The sequence below is a fragment of the Coffea eugenioides genome, chromosome 9 (assembly GCF_003713205.1).
Source record: "Coffea eugenioides isolate CCC68of chromosome 9, Ceug_1.0, whole genome shotgun sequence".
Lineage (NCBI taxonomy): Eukaryota > Viridiplantae > Streptophyta > Magnoliopsida > Gentianales > Rubiaceae > Coffea > Coffea eugenioides.
In genome coordinates, this window is record NC_040043.1 from 36,752,120 (window position 1) to 36,765,881 (window position 13,762).

Genomic DNA, 13,762 nt, shown 5'->3' on the forward strand with positions numbered 1-13,762 from the left:
AAACTTTGTGTAAGTAAGATATACAACTTTATTTTCAAAACTTCTCATTCATAATCTCTTCTATCTTATCATTCAACCAAACATTCCCTTCATACGTTGTATATTCAGTCCATTCATAACTACAAAATTAACGTTTGTTACATTAAGAATAGGAGAAAAGTAATAACATTTTTTAAGATACATGTTATCTATTATTTTGTAAGAAAGTTGAAAACAGTTTTATATTTATTATTGAGAAGAATGACCAATTGACATGATATAATTGAAAATTTTCCCTTTCTCCCCCTTTGGTTTGTGTTTTAATTTTTCTCCATTTTGTAAGGGTGAAGTTTAGAAGATAATTCAACATAAATTTATATTTTATTCTGTATCTTATAATATGTGATGCTAACATGAAATTAAGCAAGATATCAGTATTACTTGTTATTACTCAAGTGTATTCCATCAAGAGAATCCTAAATCAATTGTTATATGTAAATATGTATCATATTCATGTTTGTACGTATGACAACGTATACTTTTTTTTTTTTTGAGGAAGACCGAAGATCTCGTGTACATTTCAATGGTCTTATCAAACTTGTACATGCTATTGACTCCTAAGTTTCCTATTTCCTATTTTTGCAGCGGGAAATTTATTTTAACGTGTTACATTTTCATTCAGAAAAATTTTTGCCCTACTTTAGCAGTTCTTGTTTTATTGGGTCTAATCCGTTTGAGATTCCGGTCTTGGCTGAGGGTCTGAGAAACCAAATGTCATTGTCTTCGACCCCGTTTGACTTCACCTCCGAAAACCTAGCGATGGCAATTTTTGACACGACACATGAATTTAACGCGAAATTAATGGATTTTAATTGAGGTCTCGCGGGTTCGAATCAAAATCAGGTCAAACCCGATGAATCCTGAAAAGAAAACGAGTCGAATTCGAATCAACCCGTAGGTGATCCGATAATCCGTTTATGAATTAAAAATAATTTGATAAACATAAAAATTATTTTATCTAACTAAACTAAGTTATTCTTTTTTTTCAAAGACATTAATCACTTAATCTTAAATGAATTTATTTAACCTGTGTGAAGTTGAAATTATTACATTTGAATAAATATTGTATTATATTATTTTTTACTTTTATATTATTTTTATTTATTTTATATTTGATTTGAAATTATTTATTTAAAATTTTATTACTTGATTATGTAATTAATCTTGTGTGAAATTGGTTTTATAAAAAAATACAGTGATAAATTAATAAATTAAAATTAAATTTTGAATCATTTCATATCGACTCGCTAATCCAATCCAAAATTTTCGAGTTCGAGTCAGCGGGATTTTCTGTTATATCCAAGTCTCAACCCGACCTGCCAACCCGATTTGAACTGATCGCCACCCCGACGAAAACCCCTTAAACCCTAAATCGCAGCTGAATTAACCCCAAAAAGTATCAAAATAGTCAAATTCCAATGAAGACTGTCACAGGCCAAGTGGTATCAACAAAGCCAGTCTCTCTATCTTCAGCAGCCAAAAACCTCTCCGCCTTTGCCTCCCTGGAAGAGGAGAACGGAGCTTCCGATGCCGTCCGCGTGTATCTGAAACGCGCTTCTGATGCCTTCAACAACTTGGTTCAATTCCACAAGGAGCTAAAAGCGCCCCATTCGAATCGCAAACGTAAGGCATCTCAACCTCTTGTTGTTGATACAAAGATTGAAACTTTAGCCACCGTTGACAAAAACCCAGATGAAGAAAAGATCAAGAATGTGAAAAGTAAGGGCAAGCGGAAGAAAAATCGCGAATTAGAGGTAAATGATGAAGAACCGTTAAAGATTGAGAAGGATAAAGGAAGGATTGATGAAGTTAACGCCGTGAAAAGGTCGGAAAAGAAGGAAAAACATAAGAAAAATCGCGAATTTGAGCCTAGCACTGAAGGCTTGTTGAAGATTGGCCAAGAAGCAGATAGGCTTGACAAAGTTAAGGTACAGAGAAGTTCGGACAAGAACAGAAAAGATAAGAGAGCTGGCCAATCGGAGTTAAGGAATGAGGAGAGAGAACAAATTGAGCACAGCCCTGATGGGGTTGGGGAGGAAAGGAAAAAGAAGAAACATGACAAGATTGTGAGAGGTGAAGATACAGAGGAAAGAGATGAGGGTAGGAATAAGGCTAAGCAAGAGATTGTGGAAGTTGAAAGGAACATTATTGATGGAGTTGAAGGTGAAAGTGTGAAGAGGAAGGATAAGAAGAAGAAAAAGAAGGATGAGGGTGAGGAGGATGGAGAAAATGTTGGCAAAAAAGGAAAGAAAAATAGCCAATCGGAGGTGAGGAGTGAGCAGAGAGAACAGATTGAGCGAAGCCCTGACAGTGGGGTTGGGGAGGAAAGGAAAAAGAAGAAACAGGAGAAGATTGGGAGAGGTGAAGATAGAGAGGAAATAGATAAGGTTAAGAATAATACTAAGCAAGAGATTGTGGAAATTGAAAGAGACATGGATGGAGTTGAAGGTGTCAAGAGAGAGATACGGGAGAAACTTGGTCTGCAAAAATGTAGTTCTTTCATCTTTTTAGTGTAGGTTAGTTTAGCTAGTATAGTTCATCCTACTTGTTTATTAGCTAGGCAAAGATGAAGATGGAGATGAAGAAAGTAAGGGAAGAGCTTATGTGACAAGGGTTACCTTTCTTTCCAACTCTTTATCTTTTGTTTTTGATTCTAAGTTTTGTTAATATACAAGTTCTGGATTTTGTATTTAATATGTGTTTCTAAAATTTATGCCTTGGGTTTGGTTGAACTTTCTATGATTTTTAGTGTTTATTATTTGGTTATTTGATTGCTATGATTTGAGCAAGTTATTTAGCATTTTGGCTCTTTAAATCATGATTAATCGGGTACCATTAGTTGTGATTATCTAAGATGTTGTTTCTGTAATGAAAATTGAGATATAACACTGGTTCAAGAAGTGTTAAGCATAGGGAGTACACTCACGAAAGTAGAGGTGCACCTATGTGGTTTTAAGTAATTCATTTCATGTAATTTCACTGAAAAAATGAACTTGTAACTAATTTCATAACTATGAGAATAGGTATGGATTAGTTATGAGTATAGTTGATTCACTACGAAAGTAGTTTTTGTGAGGGTCTCAAAATTTCATTAATTTCTGAAAATTAAAATAAATATTATTTAAACTTTGAAAATTATTAAATAATATGAATTTATATTTAAAAATGTGTATTTATATTATTAATGATGTTGTCACTTATATAAATGTTATATTTTTATTTACATGAATTTTCAAAATTTATTTGACGGTTCGCGTTCGGCTAAACATTAAGTTGGATTTTCGTACTCCCATACGCAATATAGCTCTAAGTTGAACTGTATGATATGTAGAGGTTATAAAAATGTATAATTCAGTTGAGAAAATGCTAGATGAGGAATTTCTACTAGTAGATAAGAATTTCGCGCTTAAACGCGATTCAAATTCGAATTTGTCACCATTAATGGCATGCCCAAAAAGTCTTCAAACCTATACCTCTAGCTTACCTTCATTTTCAACCCATCTTATCACCAACTACCAGCCGTTTCTCTTCTCTTCAAGCTCGTTCCTCTGGTGCAAGAAGAAGCAGAGACCGCTGCCATTCCAAGCTTCTAACAGCCTTCCATCCTCAGCCATTCACACCCCAATCTTCAAGCTTCCATTTCCGGCTTCCACCTCCATTCTTGGCTGCTGTCTCGACCAAGCAAGGAGGAGGAAGATCGCTGCTGCTGCTGCCGGCGTTGCGTCGGACCAGGGGAGAAGGAGAAACCAGCTGCCATTTTTCTTTCCTCCAACCACAGAACCTTCCAAGCTGACTCAAAAACCCCAGTCCCAAGCTTCTTTTCACCTTAACGTTTGCTGCTGGGTTGCTGCTGTGGGTGGTTAGACCGAGAGGGAAACAGAGTGCAAGGGGTGCCGACTGACCTCAGTGATTCTAGGAGCGAACTTGGGGAACTAGGCACTTCATTTAGCTAGTAAACAACCACCAAAGGTAACCCAAAAACTTCCGCTTCACCCCCTTAGCCAAAATTTCAGATTTGTTGCAGCTTTTAGTTCTTGAAGTTTTAGCTTGTCTTGGTGAAACATGTTGGGTTGCTGATCCTCTAAGCTAATGATTGATGAAGCTAGAGGTGTTTTATGTGCTATATGTATGTTTTGAGGTGGTTAAATGTTGGGAAAATTTTTTTAGAATGAAGCTGGGGTGCTGCCGAGAGAAGGGAAAATTTTCCAGATTTGTACCTGTTGATGTTTTGCAAATTTCGCTTAGGTAATGAACTGGATTGTTTGTTTGGGGGCTAGACTAGTTAGTGGTGATTGTTAGGGACTTAAAGTATGAATTATAAGTTGGAAATGGTTGATCAAAAAGAAGAGAAAAATTCTGCTCTGCAACCGAACCAGCAGGCCTGTTTTTCTTCCAACTTTGCCCAGATTCTTGAACTGGATTTTGTGAAGTTATTGAGCTATTTAAATCATGTATATGTTCACCTATATGTGTAGAGTAGTTTTGGTGAAAATGCAGCTTTGGTACAATGGGAAATTTCATTGAAAAATCAAAGAGAAAAATGCCTTTGAGCTGTCCCAAAAATTCTGGAAATTTCCAGATTTTTGGGCGAATTTGGGGTTTGGTTTTGACAAGTTTTTGAACCATTTGAGCTGTAAACATGTTAACCTATATGTGAAGTATTGTTTGGGTAAAAATGTAGCCTTTAAGTAGTTGAAAAATTTTGGACAAATTGAAGAGAAAAGGGACTACTTGTACCGAATGCACTTGGAAATTTGTCCAGCTTTGCATGAGACATGTTGAATAATCTTCACGTTAACATGAACCCAATTTGACTTGTGTTTAGTTAAGGGGTGTGTATAGCTCCATTTGGGGACAAAATCTTGTAGAGTTTATGTTCAAAAGTGGGCCAAAATTTTATTCTTCACGAGGCTACCAAAACAGAAATTTTGTTTGAAATTAGAAATGATTTTGACGTTTGGATTTCATTTTGATTAAATGTGGACTAAATTGTCCCGAAAATGTTTTCTAGCATTAACCTTTGTTACTAGGTCCACTTCGAGTCAATAACCTTGAATTTTATTAAACCAAATGCCCTATTTCGAGAAATATGCCAAATCTGGAAATTTTCTTGAAAACTCAAGTTTTTGCTTTCATAAAAATCCTTGAACCAAGTTGGTCAATGGAATTTGGCAAACTTAAGGAGTTTCTATTTTATAGAAATTCCAACGACTAGTTTTACTTGGTTTATATGATTTCCTCTTAAAGGAATTTCCCAAGATATTTTTGGGGAAAATTAGAGGGGAAAATTCTTCTAAATAGTTAAATGTGATTCTTCTCAACTTGTGACACCAAAGTGGTGTTAATTGCTTATATGACTCTAGAACTTGGTTATTGGAATATTTGACGAATTTAGCAAGTTTTTGGTTTTAAAGAAACCTTAAAATTTAATTTCACTCGAAATTGTGGATTTCACTTTGAGAAAACAATTAATGCTAGGTTGGGATTTTTGAGTGAAATTAAATGCTAGTTGACTCGAGTTAAATTCGCCAACTCAAAAGTGGAAATTTATGTGAATTATTTGTATGATTTTAGGAGTTGGTGAAGAGCACAATCTCGATCAAAGTTTGGAATTCTAGACACTTCACTTGAGGTGAGTGTCTCTTGCGTGAATCGTGTTTAACTGCTAGTTGAACTACTTGTTAAAAGTACTTGCTAGAGATATCATGAAATGTTATATGCTATGTGATTGCGTGAAATATCACAAGTACAAGTGTTGCAATGTCGATTGGAGCGTGGTCTCGTCGACTAAATAAACCAAACGGATGCACGTACCACGCTCTATTAGAGTGGGAGGTACCTCTCTGCCGTCTTGGTAAAAGTGCTTGCAAAATTCGTGTTGGAGTCGGGTCCGAAAATAAGGGGGAAGTCGTTGCTAGGAGACAAGTAGAGTAGGAAATATTCTACATGGAGGTTAGGTAGTGAAAGTTGACGGAGTGTCAACTACTAAAAATTTCCTGATCAAGCGCGTGGACTTTGGCTCCTGAGAGCCCCGTATCCTTTTCTTGTCATGTTACTTCGATTTCCTAAATTGTTAATTGCTTACTTGTCCATTTGTACTTGTTAAATTGCCCTATGTGAATTGCATGTTTCGAGGCACCACTGAGCTATTGGCTCATCCCTTCCAATTTGTTTTCCTTGACAGGTTCTGAGTTGCATGAAGTCTTGGAGAACTAGAAAAGAAATGTTATATTTTGAATGCCCACTTTTGTATATGTACTTTGGGAAAACTTTAGTATCTTTTGGATGACTTTTGTGTCTTTGGGAAAATGTGAATCCTGTGGTGCTTCTGTGCCCTGGATTAGGAATTTTAAATTGTAAATTAAGTTGAATTTAAGTATTTTAAGTTAGACATTTTCTTTGATGCTTGAAATTGTACTTTTGGACAGAGTAAGTTGAATGGTACGGTTTGTTTAAGTACTTGGCTTATGCGAGAAGTAAAGTTTATTTACGAATTATATTTGATGATGTTAGATGATTGAGTGAGTGAGTCCCGGCGAGAGTTGGGCAGGCGACTCGCCGAACCCTCTGGTTCGCCTTAGGGGGAGGTGGGGCCGCCACAGTTTTCACATGTTTAAGGAAATTACACCATAACTAGCCTAGATAGTAGTATTCAATGATTCAATTATAGCACTTGCATGAGTAGTTAGGGATACCACAACCTAAGGAGCTTTCATTTGTTATTTTGTATAATTTCAGTAGGTTTAATTTGTTATAATTCATTGATAGTCTAAATAATAGAGAAGCTTTAGTAGTACCGATAATTGCAATCTTCCTTGTGGGATCGACCATTAATACCCTATACTCGCTCACGATTCGTATACTTGCGATAAATCGCGTGTGGGGTATTTCGGAGTTTATAAATGTAAAACTTGATTAGGATGAGTTAATGTTATATGTATACCCTGCGCACATCAAGTTTTTTGGCGCCGTTGCCGGGGAAGATTTGGCAATATCGGTGTGAAGAGCTACTTTATTAATTTAGACAATTTCACTTGTTTTTGTTGGTTAAGTGTCTTGTTTGTTTTGAGTCTTGTTGTGTCTTTTATGTTTAGTGTTTTGTTTTTGTATATTTAAAGTCATCTATTCTTCTTGACTAAACTTGTTTTTGAGCTATTTTGAGAGCATGTTTAGGGGATCAAGGAAAGTAGAAAACAGGGGAGGACAATGCTTGAGAAGTGGAAGATTGACAATGGATGGTTACCAAGTGCAAAGCTCCTTCAACAGAGGTAACCAAGAATTTACTGAATGTATGTCTTTTGAAGATGGTTTAAGGTGCTTAAAGGAAAAATTTGATGTAATTAAGTTACAAGTTCAAATGGACACCATGATGCAGGAAATTGAGCAAGTGAGGAATGTTAATGCTTTTAATTCTAATCATGTGATTTGTGACTTGTGTGGAGGTTATCATGCTACTTATACTTGTATGCAAGTACAAAATGTGGATTATTATGATGAATTAGAATATTACAATTCTTGTTTTGATCAATATAGTGCTAATTGGAGCAATTCCCCTGCTTATGGTTAGGATAATCAACGTACGTATAGTGAGTCTCCTTATTTTTATGATTACCAATCTGAATGTGTCCAATATGAGTCTAAACCATCTTGAGAGTTGGCAATAGAAAGGTTAGCTAATGCACCTCTACCTTGGGAATTAGAGAATGAACCATTAACTAATGATTCTAATGCATCTTGGGAGCTAGCTGTAGAAAATTTTTCTAATCAATTTGATTCAGTAATAGAAAAGCTAGCAAATGCAACTTCCGACCGTTTTGATAGGATTGAGAAAAGAATAGATGAATTAACTTCTCACTTTGGTGGAATACATGAGCAATTGAATGCATTGCGTGAAGTTATTTCCTCTAATAATTTGCAAAAAGACCCTAGCATGAATGGTGGGAATGTTGTATGTGAAAATGGATTGCATTTTGATCAAAATGATGATTCTAACTTGTATTTCAATGAAGAAATGTCCATTTCACATAATAATATCTTTGGAGCTAACTTTGAATCTCAAGAGATGAGTTTTAATGACTCATTTTTCATCACTCTTGAGGAGTGTATAAAAAGTACAGGTTTTAAAGGTATTCCTACCCAAGATACTCTCATGACATTTCCTTTGGTGAATTCTCAAGTGGTGCATATTCAAGATAATATCTATGAAACACTTGGCATAGGTAAGTCACTTTCATTTCTCACATTCTTAGATCATGTGACTTTTGCTATAAAATCACCATTTAATGATCTACCAAGGTCTAAAATGGTGGATTATTCGTTAACTAAACTTCCTTGATAATGAGGTGATATAGTCAAGTTAATGACTATAAAGAAGCACTTGTTGGGAGGCAACCCAACGATTTCTCATTTTTAGTAAGTTTAAGTTGTTCGATTAATGTTTTTGTATGTTTTGTAGGTGGCAATGGCAAGAGTTCATGCAAATGATCTCAATTGCAAAGGTGTTTATATTGAGACAAAAAGGGAGTTTTCATGTTCAATAGCTGCATTTCATGCATTTTATGTTTAAGTTATATTCATGCATGATCATGCTAAATTTGAATTTTATTCAAAGAACATGAAGTAGGTTGAATGTGGAAGGTTGGCCAAGCAAATTTGGAGGAAAAACTGCAGAAAACAGCTTTTTCTGCAGCAAATCCGGCCATAAATTGGCCGGATTGAAGGCTGGATAGTCAGGGGAGAAAGAAAATTTTTTTCGGACATTCTGGCCAGAATCGGGCCGAAAATCCGGCCAAAACTGGTAGGATTGTAAAACAAGAAAAAAAACTTACTGTAGCAATCCGGCCAAGAATCCGGCTTGAAATCCGGCCAGAAACTGGCCGGATATGCAACAGCAAAAAAAAAAAAAGATCTGACCAAAATCCCTCCAGCAATCCCTCCTCGAATCGCTCCAATTTCTGGCCGGATTGTGAACAGTAACTAGCGCAAGATAAATCCGTTTCACGGATTTCTCACAATTTTTCTCCTTTTTCTTCAACCCAACTCACACACTAACACCTAAAACACACACTACTAACTAAAATACCACTTTTTCACCATTTAATCTTCAAATAACCCTCACCAAATCACTTCCTCCCATCTTTTAGAGTGAATTTCATAGTTCATATTCTTTCAAAAACAACTCTAAAGTAGTTTCAATCTTACCATTAGTTAGGGTTCTACCTTCTTGAAATCACTCAATTGAGGTCAAATTGGAGTAAGTTTCTTGAGGGTTTTCACATCATATTCATCACTTAACATCACCAAACCAATTTGACGTAACAATTCTTCACCTAACTTTGTTATTTGAGTTTTGCCATGATTGAATATTTTCTATTTTTAGGCAATTTTTATATGTGAAGTTAGGTGTATTTATTTGAGATTATTGCTGCTATTGGTGATTGTTAGTGATAAATATATTTTGTGATTTGCATTTATTGTATTTATTTGGTGAATTCTTGCTAGTTTTATGCTTAATTTGGCTTGGTAACAAAGTTGCATATTAAGTAGCCAATATAGCATTTTAATTAGCTTAGTGGGAGTTTTTGATATTCATGTGAGTAATTTAGATTACCTAATGAATGAAAAGGTGCTTGATTGAATGATTTCTTGAATTCTTAGGTAATTCTAAAAGAAGAGATGAATTGAAGATGGCCTTAATTGATGAAATTCATAAATGCACTTACAATTTTTGTAGTTCAATAGTTTTTAGTATTTCATGAATTCTCACGAAGGTCATTTATATTTTGATTTGGTGTGTTTGCCTCCATTATGAGATTATTTGTGTACTTGAGGGGATTTGATCATTGATGACAAAATGTATAAATGGAACTTATTTTGTTCATGATTGTGGATTTTTTGTGTGAAATTAGCTTCCCTTTGCTTTGGATACTAATGCATATATTTGATTAGCAAAGATTAGCTTATTTCATGTTTTTATCCCATGAACATTGTATGGTTCCAGATGCTTGATCATTTTTCCTTTTTCCTTGACTTGCATGTTTTTGTTGATTGCAACCTTTTATTTTTAAGAAATTTATTTGTTTTGATTTTGTCTTTTTTAGGGTGCAATAAGTGAACTCTCCATTCTTCCTCAAATACAGCTGGAAATTCATCACATTGACATGGATTTGGATCGCGCAAGTCATAAGGGGAGTATTTTCTTTTACTCTTTATTTATTTTCCTTTTCTCACATTGAGGACAATGTGAAGTTTAAGTGTGGGGGAGGGAAATATTTGAACTTGCATTCTAATGCTATGTGATGATATTTTGTGGATTTAAATGCTTAGAAATATTGGAATTGTGTTTGAATTATTTGCCATGTGGATAATTTGCCTGAAATTGGGTTTGTTGGCAGGGAGTTTTCATCCACTTATAAGGAGAAACTCTGTAAAATTTTTTCCAATAATTCACTATAGCCCAAAAGGTCTTCAAATTTTTGCATTTTCATTCAAAAAGAGCTAATTTGTTCCAACTTTAAGTGTTTAATTCTTCCAATTGTTGAAACTTTATGTGTATTTTGGAAGGTTTAGTCCTCATTTAACTTGAAAATGGTTATTATGCAATTAGGATTTTTGCATTTTAAAAAGTATATTGGGTAAAGTGAGGAAAATTATGCCTATAATTTTACATGTTTAATGAGATTTCTTCTCTTTACTTAATTTTATAAGTAAGTGATTGATGTAGTTGATAAAAGGTTATACTCCTCCTTTGATTATTCTTATATATTTTCTAAGAGGGAATATCTATTTATTGTTCTTTATTTCTAAAAAAGAAGAAAAAAAAGAAGAAAAGAAAGTAAAAATTATTCTACTCCAATGATTTTTATATCGAGTAACCGGGGGTTGGCATCTACAAATGTCGATTTTCGCGTAAAAAGGTACTTGAATTAAGAGTATGCATAGCAACTTGAATAGGTGAAATGTTGAGTAACCGGGAATCTTCACCTAAAAGTGTCGATTTTCGTGTAAAAAAGACATTCTCACCATTTAAGTAAAATTACTATGAATAAATCCCTCTTAGTTGTAAAATTTTGAGAAAATGATGATTATAGGAGGAGGAATGTTATAAATTGACTATGTGATTTGCTTATTTGTGAAATTAGGTTGGGGTAAGAGATTAAGTTTAACTTGTTGAATTAAGATATAATGATCTTTCCTTTACTTGATATTATGAGTATTTAGTGTAATTTGAACAATTGTATAATGATTGTTTTCCAAGTCTTGAGGAATTAAATTTGACAAAAGTGCATATATTGTTTCACCTCTTGAATTATTGTAGTTGATTATGTGTGGATTGCTTGAGGACAAGCAATGATTTAAGTGTGGGGGAGTTTGATAAGTGATTAATTCTCGTAATAATTGTATGACATTTTATATTATTTTTAGTCACTTTGAGTATATTATTGGAAGAAAATGAATCATTTTGGCTATAATTGGTGAAAAATGCTTTTAAGTAGTTAAATGAGGTTTTTATCACTTTTTATTTGGATTTTGTGTATTTTGACAGTTTTGACACATTTTCGTATTTCGTCTATAACTTGAACTACAGTATCGGATTGAGATGATTTTTAAACCAATTTGAAAATAAGAGATAGATCTACAACTTTGGTGAAGACATCTGAATCCAGTTTGAAGGTTTTCTAGGTCAAAAAGCTGAAGTACAGTGGTTAATTTTCTATGGTTGAAGCTGAAACAGGGCAGTGAACAGCAAGGGTATTTCGATCATTTCTCAACCTACACAAATTCAAATGAGGTGATTCTTGATGCATTGGAAAGCTAACTCAAAGATCTACAAGTTTCATGTTTTGGTCAAGAGCTAAATCAGCTTTTATCATCAAGAAAAATGCAGTTGAAATTGAGTCAAAATCAGAGCAGAGCTGGAAATTGAACAGAAAGTAACCAAAAGGTCACTGTAGCAATCCGGCCGGATTGTGGTCAGAGAAGGCTGCTCTTTACGCGAAAACTCAATTTCACCTCCACTAAGTCACATGCAATGCCAGACATATGAGAAACATTTCCAGCTGTAAAAGGGAGGTGTAAACCTCAATTCTTGACTAGCTTTCATCATAAAATAGCCAAGACTTGCAAGATTGAGGGGATCCAAGAAGAGAGAGATACGAGAGAAACTTGGTCTGCAAAAATGTAGTTCTTTCATCTTCTTAGTGTAGGTTAGTTTAGCTAGTATAGTTCATCCTACTTGTTTATTAGCTAGGCAAAGATGAAGATGGAGATAAAGAAGGTAAGGGAAGAGCTCATGTGACAAGGGTTACCTTTCTTTCCAACTCTTTATCTTTTGTTTTTGATTCTAAGTTTAGTTAATATACAAGTTCTAGATTTTGTATTTAATATGTGTTTCTAAAGTTTATGCCTTGGGTTTGGTTGAACTTTCTATAATTTTTAGTGTTTATTATTTAGTTATTTGATTGCTATAATTTGAGCAAGTTATTTAGCATTTTGGCTCTTTAAATCATGATTAATCTGGTACCATTAGTTGTGATTATCTAAGGTGTTGTTTCTGCAATGAAAATTGAGATTTACCACTAGTTCAAGAAGTGCTAAACATAGGGAGTACACTCACGAAAATAGTGGTGCACCTATGTGGTTTTAAGTAATTCATTTCATGTAATTTCACTGAAGAAATGAACTTGTAGCTAATTTCATAACCATGAGAATATGTATGGATTAGTTATGAGTATAGTTGGTTCACTACGAAAGTAGGTTTCACATGTAACTAGCCTAGATAGTAATATTCAATGATCCAATTATAGCACTTGCATGAGTAGTTAGGGATACCACAACCTAAGGAGTTTTCATTTGTTATTTTGTATAATTTCAGTAGGTTTAATTTGTTATAATTCATTGATAGTCTAAATAATAGAGAAGCTTTAGTAGTACCGATAATTGCAATCTTCCTTGTGGGATCGACCCTTAATACGCTATACTCGCTCACGATTCGTATACTTGCGATAAATCGCGTGTGGGGTATTTAGGAGTTTATAAATATAAAACTTGATTAGGATGAAGTTAATGTTATATGTATATCCTGCGCACGTCAATATTCATAGCTATCACAGCTTTTGACACGAAAATCGACACTTGTGGTGAAGACCTCCGATTACTAGGTAGCGATACTAGCGAAGTATAGCCGAATACTATTCATAATGAGCACCAAATTATAATTAGAAATCACAGAAACCCACTTCATTTCTTAAACACGGAGAACTAAGATTAATAGTTGAACCAATTTGCATAAAAAAATGCTAGACAAATATTTACAATATTTAGAGAAGTTAACCAAAAAGTGCAAAAGTCACAAAATCTCAAATATTCACCAAAGAGATACCTTTAAACTTAACCATGTCATACTTAACATCTTAGAATATAAAATCTTAGTAAATAAAAAAATTTGAAATATCTAACCATCGTTTATCAGGAACAACCACAAAAAATGCACAAGACATGGCAAAAATTGGATAAAATTCGACAAAGTCAAACAAAAAATTTCAACAAAAATACGTACACTTGCATTTTTTCAATATACTATCAATATACTACTCCCCCCACACCTAAATCTTACATTGTCTCTAATGTAAGAAATAAAAAATAGAATACGAAACAAAAGGGACAACGAAACTTCCCTGAGCACGTAATGGATGGTCTCGAGCAGCTATGGCATAGGTGGGAA

The 13,762-nt window shown here is 34.3% G+C and overlaps 1 protein-coding gene across 1 annotated transcript in view; it reads left to right on the top strand.

Moving 5' to 3' along the window:
- Nucleotides 1-3,903, top strand: part of LOC113782493 (golgin subfamily A member 6-like protein 22) — a 30,685-nt gene extending 26,782 nt beyond the window's left edge. Inside the window, exons 3-4 of the mRNA XM_027328385.1 lie at nucleotides 1,436-2,517; nucleotides 3,371-3,903. Of these exons, the coding sequence (XP_027184186.1) occupies nucleotides 1,458-2,517; nucleotides 3,371-3,903 (1,593 nt within the window). The 5' untranslated portion in view covers nucleotides 1,436-1,457. The remainder of the gene's footprint in view (nucleotides 1-1,435; nucleotides 2,518-3,370) is intronic.
- Nucleotides 3,904-13,762: the final 9,859 nt, after the last annotated feature.